This window comes from Gymnoscopelus microlampas, assembly GCF_963454915.1.
Source record: "Gymnoscopelus microlampas genome assembly, chromosome: 13".
Lineage (NCBI taxonomy): Eukaryota > Metazoa > Chordata > Actinopteri > Myctophiformes > Myctophidae > Gymnoscopelus > Gymnoscopelus microlampas.
Window position 1 is genome coordinate 16,493,682 of NC_139950.1, and position 25,158 is coordinate 16,518,839.

General features: G+C 40.8%; 2 protein-coding genes across 2 annotated transcripts; both read left to right on the forward strand.

Moving 5' to 3' along the window:
• Positions 1-8,474: 8,474 nt before the first annotated feature.
• Positions 8,475-18,184, forward strand: fas (Fas cell surface death receptor). The gene is made up of 9 exons (XM_084077272.1): positions 8,475-8,667; positions 9,737-9,858; positions 10,876-11,007; positions 11,946-12,063; positions 12,452-12,534; positions 12,732-12,833; positions 13,622-13,683; positions 15,036-15,054; positions 15,142-18,184. Exons 1-9 carry the CDS (start codon positions 8,609-8,611, stop codon positions 15,432-15,434), a joined length of 990 nt encoding a protein of 329 aa, XP_083933398.1. The 5' UTR covers positions 8,475-8,608; the 3' UTR covers positions 15,435-18,184.
• Positions 18,185-22,005: 3,821 nt separating this feature from the next.
• LOC311058999 (proteasomal ubiquitin receptor ADRM1-like) lies at positions 22,006-23,283 on the forward strand (the record flags this gene model as incomplete). Its single annotated transcript, XM_084076569.1, has 1 exon — positions 22,006-23,283. The coding sequence occupies one exon, from the start codon at positions 22,006-22,008 to the stop codon at positions 23,281-23,283; it is 1,278 nt and encodes a 425-aa protein (XP_083932695.1).
• Between the last annotated feature and the right edge of the window lie 1,875 nt (positions 23,284-25,158).

A 25,158-nucleotide genomic window follows, 5' to 3' on the forward strand; every position in this document is an offset into this window, starting at 1 on the left:
GTGGTTAAGTGGTTATAGCTACACTGTAGCCTATAGCACTGTTATTCTGTGAATAGAATGTTATTTTGACCAATCTGTATGGTAGAGTATGTTAATACAATGATATGGTTGTATTTGGTCTCCCTTCTTCTATTGAGACATTTAGATCCTGCATGTGGTCAGGTTTGACCCCTGGTTGACAGGAGGTATTCTACCTGAAGGTCAAAATTATATTTCTCCCCTGAGCAAGCAAGCTGGCAGGCTCTATTAGCTCAGTGTTAAAAAAAATCTGCACTTTGCAGGGGAGAATCCATGGGTAGAACATGAAATTTACAGAGCGTATAGCTTTATTTTAAATAATGCACAGATAACATCACGTCTCTGTTGGGTGGAAACCAAATTTTGTCCAAAATTGTTACTCTTCAAGATTCAAATGAAAAAATAGCAAAAGTAGCAGATCTACAAGCTTGTAGGTCTGCTACTTTTGATGCTTTTGTGTGAAACTTTAGTATGATCAAGTAGGGCATTCATTTGACGAAAAAACACGAAAAGTTTAAATATGAAGATATGAAGGTTTCTGCCTGACAACAACGATCAGCTCTACTTAAATGAGCAGTGTAAACAGTTTGTCCTCTTTGTGTCCTATATTTATCCAGTTTGCTATGGTGCATGCTAAACCATTAGCAGTGTTTATGTTGAAGTGCACCGACTGAGATAACATTTCATCAGCTCAAAAAAGCACCATGCTGCCATAAATACTCACAGTGGGATCTGGGGACTCCCCCCCAAGGGTCCTAGAAAAGGGGTTCCAGGGGGTCCCCGGCTAAATTATTTAATATATAGCATCACAGGCGGGGGTGTTGAGCTGTAATGCAGATTTTAGATGTGTCATGGATATGTACTGTTTGACTGATGTTGTTTTGTTCTGTGTTTTTTTTAGATATTTGTTTTACTATTTTATTTAACCTGTATTTCCTGTATGTTTTGTTTTTTTTGGGTGATAATTCAATCTGTAATCTGCTATATATAGCATCACAATCAGTTTAAGGGTCCACTTTAACCCTATTTTATACTTCAGTTATCCAAAAAGTAGGCGATCTACAAGCTCACAACATGTCACAATGCCGACACGACACGTTGTGAGCGATCACCTATTTTTTCAACATTCTGATGTTTGGTGATAATTTTGAAATTCTTTGACACAAATGTTCTCTTATCCCAGCCACAAAATGTTTTGAGATGGGGGTCCATGGCCAAACATGGGGGGTCCTTGACATGAAGATGTTTGAGAACCACAGACTTACCAGCACACGATAAACCCACTGCTACACTTAACAAAGCAGCATGCAGATCAAAGAGTTGATTTGCCACAGTCAGGGTATTTCTTATAGACGGCTGATTCGACACAACAGCAGGTAAAAAGCTGGCAAACAGCTAGAGGGTGAAACATTTAATTCACTCACTGGTTTTGGCAAAACTTGATAATAAGGCAACTTTGCAAATTTTGTGTTAAATCCTCCCATAATGTAGCCTTCATCAGTCCTTCTGTGCAGAACAAAGCAGCATGGTGTTTGCTTATTCGCCGTGATGATGGCATCAAATCAACTTCTTCAATAATAGTCCAGGGGCCAACACTGATATTCAACACAAATTGGTACCACCTAAGGTGACCGTAAAGTTTTTGTATTTTTGTCTTCCTACATGTCTCTAGTTTATATTTTGGTATGATAACCCTTCCAATCTTGTAGCTTAATGGCAGTTATCACTACCTACCGGCTAATGTATCCGGTAGGAGACACAAAGTAGAATCTTTGTGTCTCCTACCCCGGGCATCAAATTATTGCGACAAAAAACAAATATATCCATGTATTCAAGGCTTCATGGGGTGTGCAATTGATAGAAAATAAATATTATTTTGGGTGAATTCCTCCTTTAAGTTTTTCAGGGGGACTCTCTACCCATTCAGCTATGACCACCCCAGACCGAAGGAGGGTCAACTTTTACAAGCTTATGGAAAGCAGTCTTTTTGCAAACACCAAAAATCTGAGAAGTTATCAATTGCACACCCCATGAAGCCTTGAATACATGGATATATTTTGTTTTTTTGTCGCAATAATTTGATGCCCGGGGTAGGAGACACAAAGATTCTACTTTGTGTCTCCTACCGGATACATTAGCCGGTAGGTAGTGATAACTGCCATTAAGCTACAAGATTGGAAGGGTTATCATACCAAAATATAAACTAGAGACATGTAGGAAGACAAAAATACAAAAACTTTACAGTCACCTTAGGTGGTACCAAAATATGGCCTGGCCCCTGGACTATAACAAGTGGATTGATGCTTTACAGCATCAATCCTGTACACTCTAGATCAGCAATTCCCAAGCTGTGGGCCGCGGCCCACTGGTGGGCCATGAGGGTATTGCGAGTGGACCCCCAAATAATTGTCAGTGTTTCCCAAACAATGGGTCGGGACCCATTTTTGGGTTGCAGACCAATTTTCATGGGTTGTCAGTAAATATCCCATAATTAGCGTTTCCTACAATTTTGTTAAAAAAGAATCCTAAACTTTTCTAAAGAATCAAACTTTTTTTTTTTTAAATAGTGACAATAGGGCTTGTTTGATTAATTAATCATGTATTTTTGTAAGTTTGGGTCCCCGGGATAAGACACTAAATGTATCTTTTGGGTCGTGAGCTGAAAAACAGTTTGAGAAGCCCTGTGCTAGAGAGACGGTCCATCATTTCCTTCTCCATGTTCTCTCTTCCTCCATGCAGCTGATTTCAGGAACAGATTATGAATTCAGGCTCAGGGGAGAGTCACTGATTCTCATTTCCTGTTGTGTGTGTGTTTAAAAGGGCCGTCCACACCAAGCACTGTAAATAATAACTGTTCGTCTCTGTTCGGCTGGAAACCTCATATGTCCAAAACTGACTTTTCAGCATTCAAATTCAAAAGTATCAACAGTAGCCGATCTACAAGCTTGAAACGCGCCGCTTCGCACCGCGTTTCGAGCTTGTGGATCTGCTACTGTTGATACTTTTGTGTGACGTTGTAGCATGATCAAGTAGGACATTCATTTACGAAAAACAACACAAAAAGTTGCACCAAAGGTGTTTGTTAGAACTAATAGTTATAGTCATATAGTTACTCTACACTACAGAGTATGGATGCTGGGGGTTCAAGTGGTTAAGGGCCTTCCACACACACTATATATAAAACACTATAAAATAGCAACCTGTGTTCCAATTGATCCAATGTAGTTAGCCTATTAGTCACAAGCTATTGTTAATGATTTTCATTTGCAAAAATAGCGGTTCCACAAGTGATTTTTGCACTTGTATCAGCTAATGTGTGACATTCTTGTACAACGAAGCAGGGCATTCATTTATGAAAAGTTTAAATATTATGGAGATATGAGGTTTCTGCCCGACAGCAACGTTATGTTCTTGTATGTGCATCTGCATGCCATGTGTCTGTGTCCTACATATCGCTGCTGTTGTCGGGCAGAAACCTCTTATCTCCATACTTGAACTTTTTGTCTTTTTTTCGTAAATGAACGCCCTACTTGATCATACTGCACACAAGAGCATAAAAAGTAGAAGATCCACAAGATCTGATACTTTTGATGCTTTTGAATTTGAATCCTGAAAAGTAACAGTTTTGAACATATGAGGTTTCCACCCGACAGAGTGTGTGTGTGTGTGTGTGTGTGTGTGTGTGTGTGTGTGTGTGTGTGTGTGTGTGTGTGTGTGTGTGTGTGTGTGTGTGTGTGTGTGTGTGTGTGCGTGCACGTAGTTAGATGAGCAGGTGATACGTGATTGAAAAGGTTAATATTTTCCGAGCTAGTAGGTGGGTGGTGATAGTTGTGTGTGTGCGTGCGTGTGCGTGTGGTTTTGTGTTGTGCCTTGCAATAGAGTGTTTATCTTTGTGTGTTTTCTGCGTGGGTGGATGAGAAAGAGAAAGAATCACCAACCCCAGAGAGAGGAGGAGGTAGAGAATGCAGAGAGGGGGGGAAAAGGCTTGCAGCTTTTTTTTTTTTGCAGAAAAGCGCAAAGAGAAACTGAAAAGTTGTGTTGTAACTAGTTCAAGGGTTCTCAAAGTGGGGTCCGGGAACCCACGGGGGTCTTTGACGGGGTTCCAATATTGCTAACAAAATTTGTTAAAGCTGCACTATATAACTTTCCTTTTCTACCCCGGATTTGAACCCTGTGCACGTGGCAAGCGCTGACATTTTTACCATTGAGCAGCAGTAATAGCCTGCATGCTTGCTCAGGGGAGAAACTTTGTGTCAGATCCTGTGTCTAGGTGAGACATGACCTTTGACACGATCTAAATGTCTCAATAGAAGAGCAGGGAGACAAAAAAAACACCCCAATTGTATAAGTTATATTGTATTAACATACTCTACAGATTGGACAAAATTACATTTTATTCATGAAAAAAAATTACATAGTGAGGCTTTAACTTGAAATATGTACATTATGCTCACGTTTACCTGCAGGCCTGGCTTAATGCCTTGGTTCTACTTCTCTTAAGAAGTTGCACTGTACAATTTAATTAATAACAAACCTCAAGGCGTTGAGAGCAGAAATATGAAGTGCTGGTGGAACGTAACTAAATACATTTACTCAAGTACTGTACTCAACTGGTACTTTTAATTGACTTGAGTATTTACATTTTTGGTCAGGGTATAAATGTAATCTTGACCATCAGGTCAAAAGTCGTGTCAGATCCTGTGTCTAGGTGAGACATGACCTTTGACATGATATAAATGGAAGAGCAGGGAGACAAACTTAACATATACTCTACCATACAGATTGGACAAAATTACATTTTATTCCATAGTGCCGCTTTAAGTAAAAAATATCGGAGTACTTTTTCAAACCACTGGAAGAAGTCAACCTCACGGAGAGCAGAACTATGGAGCGCTCCACTACAACGTGCATGATGACATTTTGAATGAATGAACACTCTGGAATCTACTTGAGGGGAAACGTTTCATCAGCTCCAGAATGTAATGTTGATCTACAGTGTGCTGCTGTGCACTTTTTCAGCTCTTCATAAAAAAAACATATTCAATGTCACTTTCCAAGTGACACTTTCACAAGAGTTTGTACATGTGCTGGTTTAGATCAGGGGTTCCCAGACAACTTTTTCAGCTCGAGAAGACCCAAAAGATGCATTTGATGATTTTGGTCCCAGGACCAAACGTGAATGATCCACTTAACCCATTCAATACAAATCTGTGTCATTTTAGCTCATAGCATGGCACTCGGTAGATCTGCTATTTTGGAAAAATCTTGAAAATGTGTGCAAATTATATATATATTTTTTACCTAAAAAACATTTCTACCAATTACCTGAATAACCCCGCCCCCCAGTAAAAAATCGCTATAACGATAGAAAGCAATAAATGTTTTTTTTAAAACACTCGTCTTTTAATTATCATCATTTAATACAAACTAAAAAAAGAACCCTTGTTGTAAAAAAAACAAAGTTGTCCTTTAAGTATTAAGTAGCCTTGGTAACCAACAGTTCCTAAGCCATAGGCCCACTGTAGTGGGCTATGGCAGTTTCTGTAGTGTGAGGCAGCTTGATGTAACTGATGCTTCGTTTCTTCTTGGTTCTTGGTTTACCTGTGATCCTATAGTTTACTGAGGCACTGCACTGTCTCTCTGCATTTGATGTGTGTGTGTGTGTGTGTGTGTGTGTGTGTGTGTGTGTGTGTGTGTGTGTGTGTGTGTGTGTGTGTGTGTGTGTGTGTGTGTGTGTGTGTGTGTGTGTGTGTGTGTGTGTTTACAGTATTGCTTCTTGTAAGTCGTTCTGGTTAAGAAGTGTCTGCAAATTATGCCTAAATTGTAAAGTACACCCCCTGGACATGATGCTAGTATGTGATTTATTTACCCCCCAATTCAACCCTTGATGCTAAGTGCCTAGCAGGAAGGCATTGGGGTCCCATATCTATATCTTTGGTAACCCGGATTGAACTCTGACTGCCCAGTCTCAGGACAGACACTCCAACCACAAGGCCACTGAGCTGGTTATGTTTGGCCTACCTTTGTTGATATCATAAGTGCTTTGTCCTGCTTTTCTTGAAGGTGAAGTTGCATCAGTCGGCATCAGTTGGTAAAATCCAGCTGATGCAACGGATCATATTCAATGGACATCAAAGGTAGATAGATGGTTTGGTCTGTTTTCGTGCATCAGTGTCCTCAGTTTACTTTTGATTACTCCTCTCAGCTTGGAAAATAATCTCTCCCCACTGACATATGGAATGGAAAGAGAAAGGGAAAGAGAGAGAGTGTGCAATGTCAACATTAGGAAATTAACTAAGTATATTTACTCACGTGCTGTACTGAAAAGTACCATTTCTGAAGTACTTTTACCTTCGGCCTACTTGAATATTTTTTATACATTATTTTTTTGTTGATAGTTTTTCTTTTTCTTCTCGCTACATCTCAGAAGCAAATATTTTACTTTTTACTCCACTACGATTAAGACTTTAGTTACAAGTTACTTTGCAGATTTGATTATTATTACAAAACAAGGAATCATACATTAGCCACTATTCTATACTATTGTCTACTACTAAGGGGTGAAATGCGATACACTTGCAAAAAACAACAAAATCCCACCACAGCTTTCATTCAAGTAAATTCATTTTCTCCCGCCAAAAACGCCTTTTTCTTGACTTTTTATGAAACACAAAAATCATTCTCTTGATGTTGATCAAACAAGCATGCTTGCCTGTGTGATGTTATGTGGGGTAAGAAGACATACATTTTTCTGGGAAGTGTTGCGGACAGAAAGGGACACCCCTGCACACGTAAGAGAGAGACTCGTATAGCATCTAGAAGCCTCATGTGCACATGCACTGCTTGAGGACATTCAGTGAAAGAATGGCTTCAATTGTATTCATTCTTATACTATTATGTGGTTCTTGTAGGCTTGTAGATCTGCTGAGATTTTCTAAAAAATCTTGAAAGTTTGTGAAAAATCAACAGAAATCTTGTATGGGGTCCCCTGGCACAAAACGCTTTCAGATGGGGCTCAAATACATATTAATTTGGGGGTCCTAGACATGAAAAAAGTTTGGGAACCAGTGTTATATAGAAGTGCTCTGAGGGCCATGAAGGGATCTCTAAACCAGTGGGAGGATGGAGCATCTTTAACCAATGTTTGGTATCCTCACATCACCGGTTTATTGGACAACCAAGAAGCCAATCACAGTGTGAAGATAAACCTGCTCTCTAGACTCCAGAACACTGGTTCTCAATGTCTGGTCCGGGGACCACCAGGGGTCCTGGTGGGGGTTAACTCCAAAGGTGGGCAAGAAATCTGAAATAATTTCTCCATTGACAAAAAAATTGATCATTCAAAATATGCTCCTCATTGACTTACATTGTATGGCAAGACCACTCTGCAGGCTCTTTTTCAGCCTGTAAACGAACACAAACAAAGCTGATTCAGACAATATATAGAACATCACAAACCCGGCCAGTAGGCCTACTGTTTGTTTTTTAAATAAAAATGTCAACTTCCTGTTAATTTTACTATTTGAAGATCCGGATCCAGATCCACGGATCCAGTCCGGGTTTTCTTCCTAATAAAAATAGCTAAATCAATGGAAGTTGACATTTTTATTTAAAAAACAAACAGTAGGCCTACTGGGTTTGAGTCTGAATCAACTCTGTTTGCGTTCGTTTACAGGCTAAACGAGCTCCTTCTGAGCCTCTTCACTGTATAATGCAAGTAAATGAGGAGCATATTTTGAATGATCAGTAGGCTCTATTCACAGCAGCCATATTATGAAGACATTCACAGGTGTTGCCAATGCTACTAATTAAGGCTCTGTTCCATTCTGGTCAAACAGAGTCAGGGTGCTGATATTGTTGCATGTTGGCTCACTGGAAACACTCTGCTAGACCAGTGGGTCTAAAGTTGGGGTCCAGGGACCCTCATGGGCTTCCAAATGGCCCCTTACGGGTGTGTAACTCGGGTCCATTTGGTTCCATTTGTACACTCTCAGAGTTATGGGGGTCGTGGAAACCACTGTGCTACACTAAATGGAACAGAGCCTTCATTAGTATCATTGGTAACACCTGTGATAAGGAAGTGTTAATTATGGCTGCTGTGCATAGAGCCAATGGAGAAGTTATTTTTGATTTCTTGTCGTTTGCCCTATGAGGCTAAACGGATAACAGGGACTTGTTTACATTGTGGTCCTATGTATTCAATTCATCAACATCAACACAATAATACATGTGATCAACAAATACAAACACAAGATGGGAAAACTACATTTACCTTGTGGTCTCCTGATAGGTGTTTTTTCAGGCCATGAGATAATCGCTGCTCTAGTCTAATGCCTTCAAAGCAGTCAGTGATCCTATACCGCCACCTAGTGGTTCGTTATGTACAGTGAGACCAGGGCCAGAGAAAAGAGGATCGTGAAATAATGTAGAAGAAGAAAGAAACGAAAGTAAACTCTCTTCCTCTTCCAACAAAACACTTTAAGCGTCACTTTGGAAAGTACTGTACTTTACTGTACTGTACTGTGTTGTTCTGTACCGTAGTGTAGTTTAGGAGTGTGTAAGTCATTTCCACCAGGTTTAACAGCAAACGATGTCTTTCTCATCCAACAACGTGTTACTTATGATGGTGTTGATCTGGTGTTGTGTATGGTGAGTAACATCTCTGATATATCTAAGCTGTGACTGTGATGTTGTTATAACCACTAATGTTATGGCAAAGGCGTTATTTTTAACACAGAAGTGTTGTCACCTTGATCATGTTGACAGATTTATAGGGTCATGACATTATAAGGCAAAATGATCGATCTTTATTTGGAAATCCAATATTATAATTACACTGTTATAAACCGTTTTGGGGACTGCGCACTCACACACGCACCCACGCTCACACGCACTTAAGTGTGAAGTGCAAGTGTAAAAACAAAAAAATGATATGCCACACCTGACACTTGAGTAAATAAATCAGTCAACAAAGCTATACACAGTAATTCTGCTTTTACTGTTCAATCAAAACCCGCCTCTTCAATATTGCTTTACTCAAATGCATGTTACTCAATTATTTGTGCTTTTTCCTAATTAAGTTGATTATTTTTGTTTTGCTTTCTCTCCCTTAAGCGACTTTGAATACCTAGAAAAGTGCTATGTCAATCTGAGATATATTATTATCATCATTATTATTTTTATTGTTATTATTAACAATGTATATAGCCTACACCATTGGTTCTCAGAGTGGGGTCCGGGGACCCCCAGGGGTCCTTGAGGGAGTCCCAGGGGGTCCCCAGCTAAATGATGGATAGTTAGGAACCAAATGGACCCTTATGGGTCTGTAACTCTGAGAGTGTACAAATGGAACCAAATGGACCCGTTAGGAACCAAATGGTTCCATTTGTACACTCTCAGAGTTAAATTTACATAGATTTTACAATATAAATTGAGGTCCCAGAGATAGAAATGTCATTAAATGGGGGTCCGTAGCCTAATGCATGTCAAACTGGGGGTACTTGTAATGAAAATGGTTGAGAATCACTGCTAGAGCCGTAAAAATCTTCTCTTATGGGGGTCCCTGGCATATCTCATCTAATGGGGCTCCGTGGGCTAATAAGTGTCAATTTGGGGGTCCTTGACATGAAAAGTTTGAGAACCACTGGCCTACAATCTCTCTCTCTCTCTCTCTCTCTCTCTCTCTCTCTCTCTCTCTCTCTCTCTCTCTCTCTCTCAGGACCCTGTCAGAATCAGGACCAGTATACAGCCCTTGGTCTCTGTCACGCGTCAAAAGGCAGCAGGCTTGTCAAGATGGAACCTATGATCATGATGGGAGGAAGTGTTGCAGCTGTGCTGCTGGTATGTGTGTGTTGGTCTTTCCCTAAAGACTTTCTTTTAGTTTTATTAGGTCTAATGTGACCTCATTCAATCAGCGTTGATGTTTATTGTAATATCACCATAATGCCAACCTGTTACATTCTGTCAACTCAACTCAAATCAACGTTTATTGTCACTTCACTGGTTTACAAAAAAAGTGGGTGAAATCCTTTGTCACAGAAGCTCCACTATTTTCAAGAAAGTGTAGAGAGTAAGAGAAAAACAGAAACACTGGTCGGATACTGTATCTCAATATGAGCAGTGTAAAATATATCGTTGCTGAAACCGCTTATCTCCATATTTAAACTTTTTGTGTTTTAATTTTGTGATTTAATATTAATTAATGCCGTAGTTGATCATACTACAGCGTCACACAAAAGTGTCAAAAGTAGCAGATCCACAAGCGCTTCGAGCTCGTAGAGCTGCTTCTTTTGCTATTTTTGAATTTGAATCCTGAAAAGTAACAGTTTTGGAAATTTCCACCCGACAGAGATGATATACATATGGTACATGATATTTACATAAGTTCTCTTCCTCTCTTTAACTTTCACTTCCTTTGACACTCAAAGCTGCCCTCACGTCTTTGTTTTCCACTACAGAAAAGACCTAATAGAAATGTTAGTTTATTGTTATTGTTGCTCGGTTCCAACCTTTTTAACCTCTTAAACCCTAGCATCCATATACTGAGGGAAATCTTTCGCAGAAAATAGGCGATCGACAAGCTCACAATGCGTTGCAACGCAACGTTCGCGTTGTTATCTTGTCGATCGGCTATTTTCAGCGAAAGCTTTCCCCACAATAACAGAAAACAGAACTGACCCTAGTATAGAGCCCTGCCGCTGGCCCTGAGGGCTCAACCATATGGGGTTTAAGTGGTTAAGCCCTACTTTATTCTTTGCAACACGCATTGTGATGCTTGTAGATTGGCTATTTGAGGAAAAAAATAATTCTGCTATAAAAAAATCTGCTATAATGAAGTTCTTCAATGTGTTTTCCCAGGTCAGCGGCTGAAGCAGCACTGCACTGATAGTGCAGAAAGAGTGTGTGAGTTGTGTGATACTGGGACATACAATCTGCACCCTAATCACAAGGATACCTGCGAACCCTGCACCTCCTGCTCACACGACAATGGTACTGTATACTGTATGCATGTGTTATTAGTGATTCTCAACCTGTGGGCTGTGAGGATATTGCAAGTGAGGATATTTCTACGATTTTAATGATAATAATAAATAACAAAATTAAAATAATGTTAAAGAAAATGTCATGCTATTTTTTTTTTTTAAACCTTGGACCTACCGATAAATAGGAACTTACAGGAGTAAAGTATACAACGTTACTACCATTGATCGGAGCCGTAACACAGCCGATTGATTGATCATTCAAATAAACATGCTCTAAAAAGGCACGTGGCCCACCCACCTCGAAAACGCTTTGGAGATTTTCAAGTGCGCCCTGATCCAGAAAAAGTTGGGAAGCGCTGATCTAGGTTTATCTGTGTTGTAGTTGGGAGACCAGGAAAGGATTCCTCACACATTTGATTGTGAGAAAATGTTGGGAAAATCTGTCTATCTTTCTACACTACACTAAAATCCTGAGTGTTATTTTAACTGTGAGAGATAGTTAGGGCTGTCAGTCACCATTGTGACATTTCACTTGACGATTAATTGTCACTCAAATAATTGCGATTAACAATGTAATTGCATTTTTGTCGTTAAACACTGGAACATGAATGAAAATTCCATCTCTGTTTGGCTTATAGGCGTTGAAGTTGCACAGGGCAAATTTGACAAATAACTTTTCTTGAAAACCTTAATAGTGGAAATAGCCGATGCGACGCGTTGTGAGCTTATAGATCTGCGATTTCCACTATTTTTGAAAATGTTTGAAGATGCGGTATATCAACATTTTTCAACATGGAAACGATTATGACGACTATGCAAAAATAATTGCGATAATTTCAAATAATTGTGATTAGGCGATTATGTGTGTATTGATTGTGAGATAGAGATAGTACAAATGAAAGCAAATGGCAGTGGATCTATTATGTTTTGTCCTTCTCTGTGCAGCCAATCTAGAGTTAGTGGAAGCCTGTACCCCCCTCAAGGATGCTGTATGTCGATGTAAACCGGATCACTACTGTGATAATGTCAGGGGAACATGTACCGTCTGTCACCTTTGTGATGAGTAAGTTCCTCTTCTCTGTTACCTGTCTGTCAGTCTGTCTGTCTGTCTGTCTGTCTGTCTGTCTGTCTGTCTGTCTGTCTGTCTGTCTGTCTGTCTGTACTTACATACAGTATGCAGCATGCATGAATTTTTGCTTTACTTAAAAATGTAATTGAACTCTTTATTTAACCAGTAATCTCACTGTGATTAGAAATCTCAAGATAGGGAGCGGCCTAAGAAACAAGTTTAGACACATGATATATAACACAGTTACATAGCATATAATACAACAAATACAGTGGAAAATAGTCATACCAGCATAATAATAGTCCAGAGCCATTAATGATTCATTCTATTGCCAAGTGTTTTACAAAAGGTAGCAAAAGAAAACTTGTTGTGTTTGTTCAAGTTGTGGTGGTGCTGAAAACATCAGAGTGGCCTGTTCATCGCCCAACAACACGGTTTGTTCTGACGAGAAGGAGAAGCCTCAAGGTAAGTTAAAACAAAAGTTGCATTCTTTTATTTTAATGTATTTAAGAGGGCTTCGGGGACAAAATACTAGCAGTTTATAATAGCAGTTTGAATCAAGTACATTTATAATTTCTGTATTTCTGGCTTTAATATTGTAATAATGTTTAATATTGTAGTGTGACATATATCTTTGTCTATTTACCATTTTTATCTTCCAGGTGGAACGAATGTGGCGCCGGCTATTATTGTCCTAATAGTCATACTTTTACTAGCAGGAATAGCTATTGGTGTACTCCTTTATAGAAGAAAGAATAACAAAGGTAATTGTGAGCACTTTTCAGTTACTATTATGCTACACCTAAAGTGACAGTAAGGAGGCACCAGAACCTCTTGGTTTCCTCACCTAAACATTAATAATACCAGCTGTCAAATCGTCTCTGTCAATGGAAACCTCATATGTCCAAAACTGTTACTTCTCAGGATTCAAATTCAGAAGTATCAAAAGTAGCAGATCTACAAGCTCTAAACGCGTCGCGCCGCGCTTCGAGCTTGTAGATCTGCTACTTTTGATGCTTTTGTGTGACGCTGTAGTAGGATGAAGTAGAGCTTAAATTTACGAAAAAAACACTAAAACTCATAATATGGAGATAAGAGGTTTCTGCCCGACAACAACGAAATATCCCTTCAGTAATTGGTTTTGCTCACATTCATAACACTGCTGTCGGGCGGAAACCTTGTATGTCCAAAACTGTTACTTTTCAGGGGAAATGGGGAGGGGAGTGGGGGGGGGGGGGGGGGCTTGTTCCATGTGTTCCAATGGTTATTAGTTACTCACAAGCTCTTGTTAATACTTTTCATTTTCATATAAAATAAAAGCCTGGTGTCCCTATTTTGGACATGTCATTATAGGTGAAAATATTCAGTATATTTGACATAGTATAAAATAGGGTATTAATTTATGAAGAAACATAAAGAGATGAAATATGTTGATACTGTGCAAGGTTTCTGCCCGCCAGTGATGATGTAATGACACTTCAAAGTACTCTATTCATTATGTCTAAGTATTTCCATGTGTATGTAATTTAACTTTGCATATCATTTGAAAAAGGACGCTTAACTCTACAAGAAGACGAAGGGACAGAGATGAAAGAGAGACAGGCTGAGCCTGAGGTGAGTTCTTCTCCAGGGCCATTGTAATGCTGTCTGTCCTTCATCATTCTATGACACCCAGAAGCCTCTGCGAGATTTAGACCAGAGGAAAAGATCTGAGCTCTCAGAAAAAAACTGGAGGAAAGGATGCAAAATTAAAAGAAACTTTAATGTGTTGCAGAGATTACAATTGCCAACATGTTTCGACCGGACCATTCATCAGGTCTTCATCAGGGCGAGAACTAAAATTTGTCTAAACATACAGACCCATTAGATGGTGTAAAATCACATGAACCATGCAAATGAACAGTCAATTAGTTACAATGAACACATCCAAAAACACTTGTGTGTGCATGAAAAACATACTGATTATAATCAGATAGGAACATGAGCATAACACATGGGCAATCAGTCAATTAACACATTAAGGAACTCACGTGAGCCTCTGCAAGATGTTGAACATTGAACCTGCTATTGACTATTATATAGTCACTATATAAACTAACCTCACACACTCAGCCTATGCTTATCTGCTTTTCAGACGTAGAATTGCCTCTTGTAAATACTTATTTTTGTCTCTCTCCTAATATTGGCATAGCTGGCCAGTTTTGTTCAAGGAGGTAGGTTAGTTATATTAATGCCTGGTGTCCTAGTAGTGAATGTGCTTGTGCTACTGCATGTATCTGTATCCATCATTCATTGAACTTATTACATGGCTTGAATACACAATTCTGATTGGTCAGTCAAGGCAGTCTGTTATACAGTTGCAAAGTATGCTATTGTGTATAACAGACCACTGTCCTGCCTGTTTACATTGCTATGGAAGCTTGTAAGTCCATTTTTACATCAATATTGTGTGCTAGGCCCGGACCGCTGGCCTAGCGGTCCAGGCACTTAGGCTGTGATGTAGCCTGACAGCGCATCGTGGGTTCGAGTCCCGTTCCTGACAATCTTTGCTGCCTCTCCCGGTTTCCTGTCCATCTCCACTTAGACTATCAATAAAGGCAGAAAAGCCCCAAAAATATCTATATTGTGTGTGAAAATATAGATTTTGTTTGTAAGTAGCCATGTAATAAGTGGTATAAAGTTAACTGTGGTCATTGTTGGCTCCATAGCTCCACGCTGTAGATCTGTGATTCTAGATGTATTGTAGATTGTAGATGCTTGTATCTTGAAGCTGATCTACAAGCTCACAAAACATTTAATCTCGATGCGAACTTGTGAGCTTGAAGATCATATGCTATTTTAGCATTTTTTCAAAACAAAACAACAACAAACAAACAAACAAACCCCCAAAACGATTGTTATCCCTTACATGTGTCAATCAACCTGTCTCACTTTTCTCAATTATTTTCTTCCCCTTTTTTTTGCAGGAAATTGAGCCTCTTACAGGTACGTAGAGTTCTTGATAGTTTTATATGCATCAGTGCATATGCACCACACCCAAGCTTTACCATTCGTTCTTCTTCTCTGGGTCAGGTTTGGATCTGTCTCGCCACCTCCCGGACATTGCAGAAGAGGTGGGATGGAAGGCTATGAGGGATCTGGCCCTCCGGAGCGGGATCTCACAACCTGCAATTGAATCTCATGAGCTGAACCATCCAACCGATTCTGGGGAAAGGACATTACAACTACTGGCACAGTGGGTGGAGAAGCAGGGTGCCAAAGCCCCAGAAACCCTGGTACGGCTGCTAAAAGACGGCAGCCAAAACGTAAAGGCAGAAAAGGTGATGGAAATAATTAAGAAGAATGCACTACCTGGGAACAACTAGGCTCTACCTCAACCAGGTAGAGCCTAAGTATGTACCTTGAGAACTTTAAAACTTACAATCCGGAACCTATTTTAGTGAATACATTTTCATTTTTAAACAATTTGTATGGTATGTTAAAACAATATAACTAGTACATCTGCAGTGGTTGGAGGTAGTCTTCCTCTCTTCCATTGATACATTTAGACCCTGCGTTAAGGCAGGCAGACTCTTTAGTCTTCGGTTGTGGTGAGATGAGAACACACGGCTGCCAAACAGATTGATTTGAACTGGATGTTTGAACATTGGGTTCTAATAGTAAGAAAGTGGATCATGGGGCGCCAATAGCCTAGTGGTCAAGGTGCATACCACATTTAGCCTCTAATCCGAGCCCGAGACCATTGTCATTCTCAACTGTACTATCCAATGAAGGCAGAGAAGCCTAAAAAAGAGAAAAGAAAGCGGATCATATCTCTCCAGTTCTCACATCTTTACGCTGGCTCCCTGTCTGTCAAATACTTGATATAGAAATGCTGTTGGTTTATAAAGCTCTGAAGGTTTTAGAGCCAAAATAGATTTTTGATATTGAGCTACTGAACCGCCCAGACCTCTCAGGTTGACTGGGAAAAGTCTTCTTTCTAAACCTAGAGTCAGAACTAAACATGTAGAAGAAGCGTTCTGTTTTCATGCACTGGAATAAACTCCCAGAAAGCTCAATGTTTTGTCTTGAGCTTGTTGTAATGTCAGTGGCGGAACAACTGAAAGCCGGGCCGGTAGGCACGGCCCACTGATCAGGCCCCCCGCCCTGCGCGCGTGTGTGTGTGCCCAGCCCGAAAATGTGCGGGTTTTGGGCGGATTGTGTTCGTTTTAGTGTTACTTTATTTCGGTTTTAGGGTTAGCGTGAGCTTCCAACAGTGTATTGGGGTGCCTCGAATATATTTGCAGTTCCATGTAAGCTGGTGAATCTCTGGGAAAGTTGGCGGCCGCGGAGAGGCAGAGAGGCGGAGCATGCAAAGTGCGTCTAATTCTAATAAAATAAAGGTCCATGTGATCTGACGGCCCGGGCCCGTAGGCGGCCACCTATCTGGCCTACCCGGACGCTCCGCCACTGTGTAATGTGCTACGAACAAACATGCCTTGCCTTGCCCTGTCTGGGTAGTGTGTGTCAACCATATAACCACTGGTTCACACTGGATCAACCCCCCCAGCCTCCTGTCCTGTCCCTCTACTACATTTTCCTCTGTCTAGATAAAAGCAAAAGATAATATGCATTTGAACATGTTGCTTTCTTGCTGTCTTGTCTATGAATTGTATGTTTGTGTTACAGTACCGGGCAACCATTCTTTGCCCATGAAACCGTTTGTATTATGCAACAATTATTACAGATGATAGCGTGATATAGGTTTAAGGCATTGGTTCTCAAACTTTTCAGGTCACGACCCCCAAAATAATGATATTTGAACTGGGGACCTGACAAGCACTTGAAATGTAGTTGAGGCATTTCATTTGTTTTGACTTGGTTTCACAGATAAATTATGTGAAAATAGCAGATCTTTGCGAGGCGTTGTGAGCTTGTAGATCGGCTATTTTCACAATTGTTGCCTCTTTCTTATATTATTTGACAATTTGGCCAATCTTTGACCCGTTTTTATTGTATAGTTTGTTGATTACTTTTGATGCAATAATGGTCTTTTTCTTTTCTTTCATTTTTTTGTTTTTGAGGTCTTAAAGTCCTTAAATTGTCACCTCACTGTCATATGGGGGACCCCCCCCCCTTCCCAAATCACGTGGGGACCCCCCTGGGGGTCCCAACCCACAGGCTGAGAACCACTGGTTTAAGGAATGGTTTTATGAGTTGTTTACAAATTTGAACAACTTTGGATTTTTTTTTACTAGAACCAACTCATGGTGGTTGTATGTTTACATCCACATCATATAATATAATATAATATATTTGACATGACTTTGAAGCTATTTCTCCAGGGGATTTAGCCTCATCTGTCCTTTTTCTCTTAGTCCCTCTTTGTTTGTTGTCTCCGCCAGGAGACATTGTTTTCACTTTCCGCCAGGAGACATAACATTGGTCAAGCCTCACGTGACACGTGACAATACGGTGAAATAGTGTGATCTGATTGGCTAGTGACGTATAGCGGCCTATAAATACATGTGTCACTTTGAAAGAGTCTTAGCCTCTTTCAAAGTGAGGTAAGACAGGAATAATCACGAAATGGCTGAGAAATGGCGGATACTGTAACAATTGGATAGGACACTTACACAGACAGGACAGATAGGACACTTACACAGACAGGACGGATAGGACACTTACATAGACAGGAGTGATAGGACACTTGTGTCATGTTACTATGACACAGTAACATGTTCTATTTTTTGTAAGAATTAGAACATTCCCAACATTCCCAACACAAGTCTGCTGGCGGAGACTTGTGCTCCGAGGAGCACTTTTTCTAGTTTTTTGTTTGTTTGTGATGTAAGAGGGTTTTTGAAGATTTTTTCATTTGTGCTATGAATGAAATTGTTTTGACTTGACTTAAGCTGTTGTTCTTGTTCTGTTGTATTTATATTTTTAACATGATTTCCCATGTACTATACAGTCCATGTTTCCTGTAGTATTTGGGTGCAAAATTGTCGAAGTGCCCCTTTAAAATCTGCTTCTAATGGTTGTAGCCATGACATGGAAATATATGAGTGTTATAGTGTTGTTTGTATAATATGGATGTTGTGCAAAGCTACAAATTAAAAAGACGTGAATGCTTCACACTCATTTTATTTTTTTAGATTAGCCAATTATTATTACCCAATTTAGTCGTTATGCCAATTAATTACTCCCTACATATTTCTGTGTTGCCACTGCTGTTTTACCCTACTCAGTGGTGGAAAAAGTACCTCATTTCTTTACTTAAGTAAAAGTATCAATACTGGAATGTAAAAACAAGTAAAAGTGGGCCTACATTAATCACACAAGGACGGTAGTCAAGTAATATCATAATCATAAAATCATAATTCAGGTCTGGTCTTTAAGGATGCTGAATACTATAAATTGCCTAAAAACTTTATACTACCAGCCAACTGCCAGAGTTAAAATAAACGGCAGTCTATCAGGAGTAATCAACCTGGAACGGGGATGCCGTCAAGGTTGTAACTTAAGCCCCGCCCTCTTTGCGCTATTTATAGAAGCACTAGCTCAGACAATAAGAGAAGATGACTCCATATCGGGGGTCTCACTTAACGGTAAAGAACACAAGATATGCCTTTACGCGGACGACGTGTTGGTCACACTTTCCGATCCTGATACCAGTCTACCAAAACTCATGAACTGTCTTGAAGAATATGGTTCATACTCTGGATACAAACTAAATGTAAACAAAACTCAAACCCTTTCCTTTAATTACTCACCCCACGAGAATATACGTAAAAAATATAACTTCAAATGGAACTCAGATGTTGTTAAATATTTGGGCATTAATATACCAAAAGATCTAGTCAACATTTATAAAGAAAACTATGACTCAATCACAAAAGAAATACAAAAGGATTTGGACAGATGGGTACCGGTGATATTTGGTATGTATGACCGAATAGAGACCATAAAAATGAACATTTTGCCACGATTGTTATTCCTATTTCAATCTCTACCTGTGGAAATCCCAAAGAAACAATTTGATAACTGGAATCGGATGATCTCCAGGTTCATTTGGAGAGGTCGGAAACCTAGGGTACGTTTCAAAACTTTACAACTACCGAAGGATAAGGGAGGCATGTCACTTCCTTGCCTGGAAGATTATTATAAAGCGGCACAACTAAGATACCTAGTCTGTTGGTGCAATAATGAATATGATGCAAGATGGAAAGACATAGAATTGGACCAACTGAACATCCCTCTCCAGGCCATACTGGGTGATAAAACTCTCATGAAGCAGCACACAAAAGAAATAAGCAATTGGACAAAGGTTCCCCTAAATATCTGGTTCAAAGAATGCAAAGTCCAAAAAATAGAAAGAGAGGCACGTTTATTAAAATGGGTGGCGTATGATAAAGACTTTACACCAGCACGGCTGGATTCTAGGTTTAAACGTTGGAATCGGTATGGTATTACAGCATACTGTCTGATCTCATCCAGTACAGGCTTGGAAAGCTTCCAATATCTCATTGATAACCACAACCTAGAAAAACAGGACTTCTACAGATATTTGCAGTTAAGGCATCATTTTGACAAAAACATAATGGCTGTGGGAAACAAAACAGACCTCATCAATATTTTCATTGATGCCTACAAAGGCATCACCACCAAAAAACTGGTATCAAGAATATATTCAGGTATACAGACAGCTAGGAACCACTCCACTTCCTATGTTAAACTTAAATGGGAAAAAGAAGCAGGCATAACCTTAACAGAGGAGGAATGGCTGAATATATGTGATATGATAACCACCACCACTAGTTCCGGCCTTTGGAGGGAGTTCTCATGGAAGAACATGATTAGGTTCTTTATTACCCCAAGGAGAAAATACTTACAAAATGGTACACCAGAATCGGGGAATTGTTGGAGAGACTGCAGTAATACAATGGCTGACCACTTCCATATATTCTGGGACTGTCCAGTAACCCAAAACTACTGGCTTGAGATTGTATCAGATATTAACGAAATAATGGGTTCTGAGCTTGAATGTACTTTTACCAAAATGTACCTGAGTAACATACCACCCGAATTTAGCACCGCAGACAAGTACCTTCTCAAAATATTATTGGTGGCCAGTAAGAAGGCTATAACCAGGAGGTGGCTCGACAAAAACCCACCAACAAAGGGGGAGTGGATAGCCATTGTACAGAACATATACGAAATGGAGAAACTCACATATTCTGTAAGACTCCGTATGGATACTTTTTGTAAATACTGGTTAAAATGGATATTACATATGAAAATAGTTCTGTGAAAGACCTGTAAAGAAGTGGGGTTTTTTGAATGTATATCTGTATGTATGTACAAGTATGTGAATCTGTACTATGCGTGGGGATACCTTGCTTGATTTAATACCTCTATGTTATATACTTTTTATTTTTGTACACTTTACTGCTTGTTTTTTATTTCTATGTATATCTCTCAACGAAAGGACTGAAGTTGCTTCAAATAAGGATCCCTCTCATTTCATCTGGACTGAATAGCCCTTAACATGAGAATGTTAACTTTGCCAGAAATGTACTAATTTAATTTAATGTATATGTGATGCCCAACATGACCTAACCTGCTCTAAGAAAAATAAAATAAAAAGAAAGTTTAAAAAAAAAAAGGATGCTGAATACGTTCTGATGTTGTTTAATAGACAGTTAATGGAGGCTTAAATGGGTGATTAATGATTACCTATTTAACTTTTGGTAGGCCTACCTAAGACTGAATATGCTGTCCGTGAATGATTTGTCTGAACATTTAAAAAAAAGAAGAAGCTTTTGTTAGATATATGCTTTTTTGGGTCACTGTGAATAGGCCTATGTGACCTTTGACCTATACATCAGTGGTTCTCAAAGTGGGTCCTGTGACCCCCAGAGGCCCTTGAGGGGGTTCCAAGGGGTCCCCAGCTAAATTATTGATTGTAACTTAGGAACCCTTACAGGTCTGTAACTCAGAGACCGTAGATGGAACCAAATTGACTTAGTTATGGGTCACTCTTAGTCCATGATTGTAGATCTCTGTAGAAGTCAGAGGGTTCGGGATGTTGAGGACAGCAGGGCTTCACCCTTGACCAGAGGTCAAAGCAGCTCTTATGGTACACACAGAGGCAAGCCAACCGGGCGATGGTCTCTCCCTGCACCAGATCCTCCAGACAGATACAGCACTCCCCGCTGTCTTTGCAGAGCACGTCTGTGTTGTGAGGCAGCGGGGGAGGTGTTACACAGCTCAACAGGTGGTCCTCAATCGTGCCCTCCGGGAAAGGCTTGGTGCAGAAAGGACAGGGCATGGTGGCATTGGCGGTGGTTGACAAGAGTATAGACCGATCCAAGCCTCTGACACCAGTGTTGGTGCTGGAAAATCTCTCTTCTCTTCTCTTCGATTCTCTCTTTTCGTCTCTTCTCCTCGCTTCTCTTCTCCTCTCCTCTCTTCTCCTCTCCTCTCTTTTCTCCTCTCTTCTCTTCTCTTCTCTCTTCTCCTCTCTTCTCCTCTCCTCTCTTTTCTCCTCTCTTCTCTTCTCTTCGATTCTCTCTTCTCTTCTCCTATCCCGTCCACTCATTTCTTGCTGGCTTTCACACTGACAGCTGCGACGGGTCCTTTACTGAACAAGGTCAGATTCCACCAATAAAGCAATGATGACAGTGAGCTTAACCAATCAGAGACGTCACAGTTACTGTGTAACGTCAAACACTGCAATGTCACCACTACGTCACAAGTTGTGGCGATGCATCGCTGACAGAGGGATCGCTATGAAAACGTGTAACTCCATAAATGGCATAGCTGGTGACGTCACATGCGTCACAAATTATCGGTATATATAATGGACCCCTGAGCACTTGCCAAGAATAAAATACCTTTATATTTTATGCTCAGCACTCTAGATTTTACCATTGTCAGTGTTGAGATTCAAACATGTCAGGCCCTCTCTTCCCCAGCTTAGTGTCGGGGTCCAGGGGACCCTCCAGTAGACATCTGGTGGAGTTCCGTGCTGGTAAAATGATGCAGAAGGGGGGAACTGTGTACCCCGACAAACGCAAAGGCCTGGTCTACGTGCAGCACTCGACCGACGACTCTCTCATCCACTTCTGCTGGAAGGACAGGAACACAGGCGACGTGGAGGACGATCTGATCATCTTCCCCGACGACTGTGAGTTCCAGAGGGTGGCCAAGTGCACCACGGGACGGGTCTACGTTCTCAAGTTCAAGACCGGGACCAAGAGGCTGTTCTTCTGGATGCAGGAGCCCAAGGTGGACAAGGACGAGGAGCACTGCCGCAAGGTCAACGAGTACATCCACAACCCTCCGGGGGCGCCGGGGGGCGGCGGGAGCCACGAGCTCTCTGCCCTCGGAGGGGAGGGCGTCCTGCAGAACTTCCTCGAAAACATGGACCCCAACCAGCTGATGCAGCTGATATCGACGGGGCAAGGCGGCCTGGCTCTGGGGGCTCTAGCAGGGCCCGGCGGCCTGGCCAGTCTGCTGGGCAGTGGAGGTCCAGCCTCCAGCAGCAGCAGCAGCAGCAGCAGCAGCAGCAGCTCCTCATCCTCGTCTCGCAGTGCGTCCGAGGCGGCCTCCCAGTCCTCGGGTGCCACTCCCTGGCTGAGCGTCCAGACCTCCACCTCTCCGCCTGCGGCTCCCACTGCCTCTTCTACCAGCTCCCCTACAGGAGGAGGCCTTACTCCCTCTCCACCCGCTGCCTTTCCCTTCGCCCAGAGCCCCAACACCCCCAACCAGCCCATCCAGCTCAGTGACCTGCAGAACATCCTGGCCACCATGAACAACAACGGCGGTTACGCTCCGGCGGCTGCCGCCGCAGGCGCCCAGGGATCGTCCGGGGTGGACCTGACCAGCGTGTGCACTCCGGAGATGATGGCTCCGATTCTGTGCAGCGCCGAGGTGCAACAGATCCTGCTGCCTCTCCTCCCGTCGGGGGAGTCTCTGCCGCAGAGCCCCGAGGAGATCAACGACACCTCGACGCCACAGTTCCAGCAGGCTATGAGCTTGTTCGCCGTGGCGCTGGCTTCGGGCCAGCTGGGTCCTCTGTTGGGTCAGTTTGGTCTTCCGCCGGAGGCCGTGGACGCCGCTAACAGAGGAGATCTGGATGCTTTTGCCAACGCTGTGGAGAACAGTAATAAGGGAGGGGCTTCTAAGGACAAGAAGGATGATGATGAGGACAACATGAGTCTGGATTAGGGCGCGATCCATCCAGTCTCAATATGCTCTCTGCTTCCTCTTAACTTTTAACTTTCTATTTCAGCGCTTCCCACTTTTATCTTGACACCCAGAATAGGAAAAAAATTAAAAAAATAGATTCTGAATACATTTTCAAAAATAGTGAAAATAACCAATGTTTTTTAATTATGAAAATCGTTCAAAGCTAAATCTTAAATTTAGAATTGTTACCCTCTTCTATTTTAACATGTCTGGAAATCTTAAAAAAACAACAGAAGAAGTAATTGTGGGATTTTTTTTTACCCAGAAATGGGTCATTATGATGATCATGATGACCCTAAGTTTGGGAAACGCTGTTCTATTTGTTTTCTCCCATCTCCTAAGGAAGTCTCCCGTTGCCCCAGAGCGCTCAGTATAGTGTTGCTGCCAACTCTACAAGATGTATTTGGCTGCAATAGGAATGCCGTCTGTTGGCAGTGGGCGCCATGTTGTTCTTTCTTTTCCACTAGAGACAGACAACACTGCAAACCGCTGACAGACTTACAAAGACATTGTAAACATTTCAAGTGGCCAGCCTGTGATGTCAATCATCTTTGACGTATCTATGAAAATGACTTCAAATTTGGGTAATGTTTTGGGCCCATTGTTGTCCATTATTATATTATAGTATTATTATTATTATTATTATTATTAAAGTGAAATATTTCAAAATGTACAGAGAACTTTGAGGAATCTGAGAGGCATTATAATCCAGGGTCTTCAACGCTTTTCAGGCCAAGGACCCTTAACTGGGAGAGAGATGAAGCAGGGACCCCCACTACATATTCTATACAATTGTGTTGCAGATTAAACTTTTTCATAGATGGCATAGATAGCTTCAGAGACTTATTTGACTGCACTATCAGAAGGATTTACTATTGCGTAAATGTATCTTTTTGTTAATGTATATTTTCAGACATTTAACCAATAACCACTTAAACCTTAATACTTAGTAAACTTGACCTTTGGCTCTGCACCTATTGGTCTGCTCTTTTTTCCCACTACACTATAATCTCTTAGCTGAAAATAGCTGATCTACAAGCTCACAACGTGTCGCTTTGTGTGATCTAATCTTGATAAAAGTTTGATAAAAGTCCTCACAGCTTGCAGATTTACCACAGAAGGACCAGATAAGAAAAATAACATTTTCTTGTAGTGTTGATTAACTGACATTTCACAGACTAAATTAATGTTGTAGATGTAGAGTAAACCTATGCCATGTATTTGCTTTAGGGCCACAAACCCCCATAAAACTCTACTGTCAAGAGAGTTACAGAACAAGTTACAGAACTCTAAATGTCCATTTGGTACCTATCAATACTTTAGCTGGGGACCCCCTAGGTGGATGGACCCTTATACGGGTCTGTAAAAATGGAACCAAGTGCACTCTCCGAGTTAAATAAATGAGGACAATGGACGCTTATGAACTTTCAATACATGTAGCCTACAAGAAATGATTAATGAATCAATTGAACATGATGTCATGTAAACATTTAGCTAGAAGCTAATTTCCATCCTAGTCCCACATAAAAACATAACATGACAAAAACAGAAAATATGACATACTGTACAATATACAACTACCCACAAATAAATATTTAAAGAATACCATAGGCTATAATTTAAGCCTAACTAACAACCTAAATACCTAAATACCCACTATAAAGTCTAATACCTAACCAATAGAATATCTAAAGCCTACTTTGACATATCTAAGACAAAATTTAAATTAAATAATTGAGGGCTGTGGCCTAGAATCAAACTGGGGGTCCTTGAATTTCAAAAGGTTGAGAATCACTGACCTAAAAAACACAGGACTGGTATAGTAGCCTAGTTAACAGTTGGCCAATAAATATT

Excerpts from the sequence above, each read along its gene's own strand:
- fas (XM_084077272.1), top strand. The coding sequence starts at position 8,609 with ATGTCTTTCTCATCCAACAACGTGTTACTTATGATGGTGTTGATCTGG. Across the intron at positions 9,859-10,875 it reads GTGTTGCAGCTGTGCTGCTG|GTCAGCGGCTGAAGCAGCAC; the intron begins GTATGTGTGTGT and ends GTGTTTTCCCAG. Across the intron at positions 11,008-11,945 it reads CTCCTGCTCACACGACAATG|CCAATCTAGAGTTAGTGGAA; the intron begins GTACTGTATACT and ends TTCTCTGTGCAG.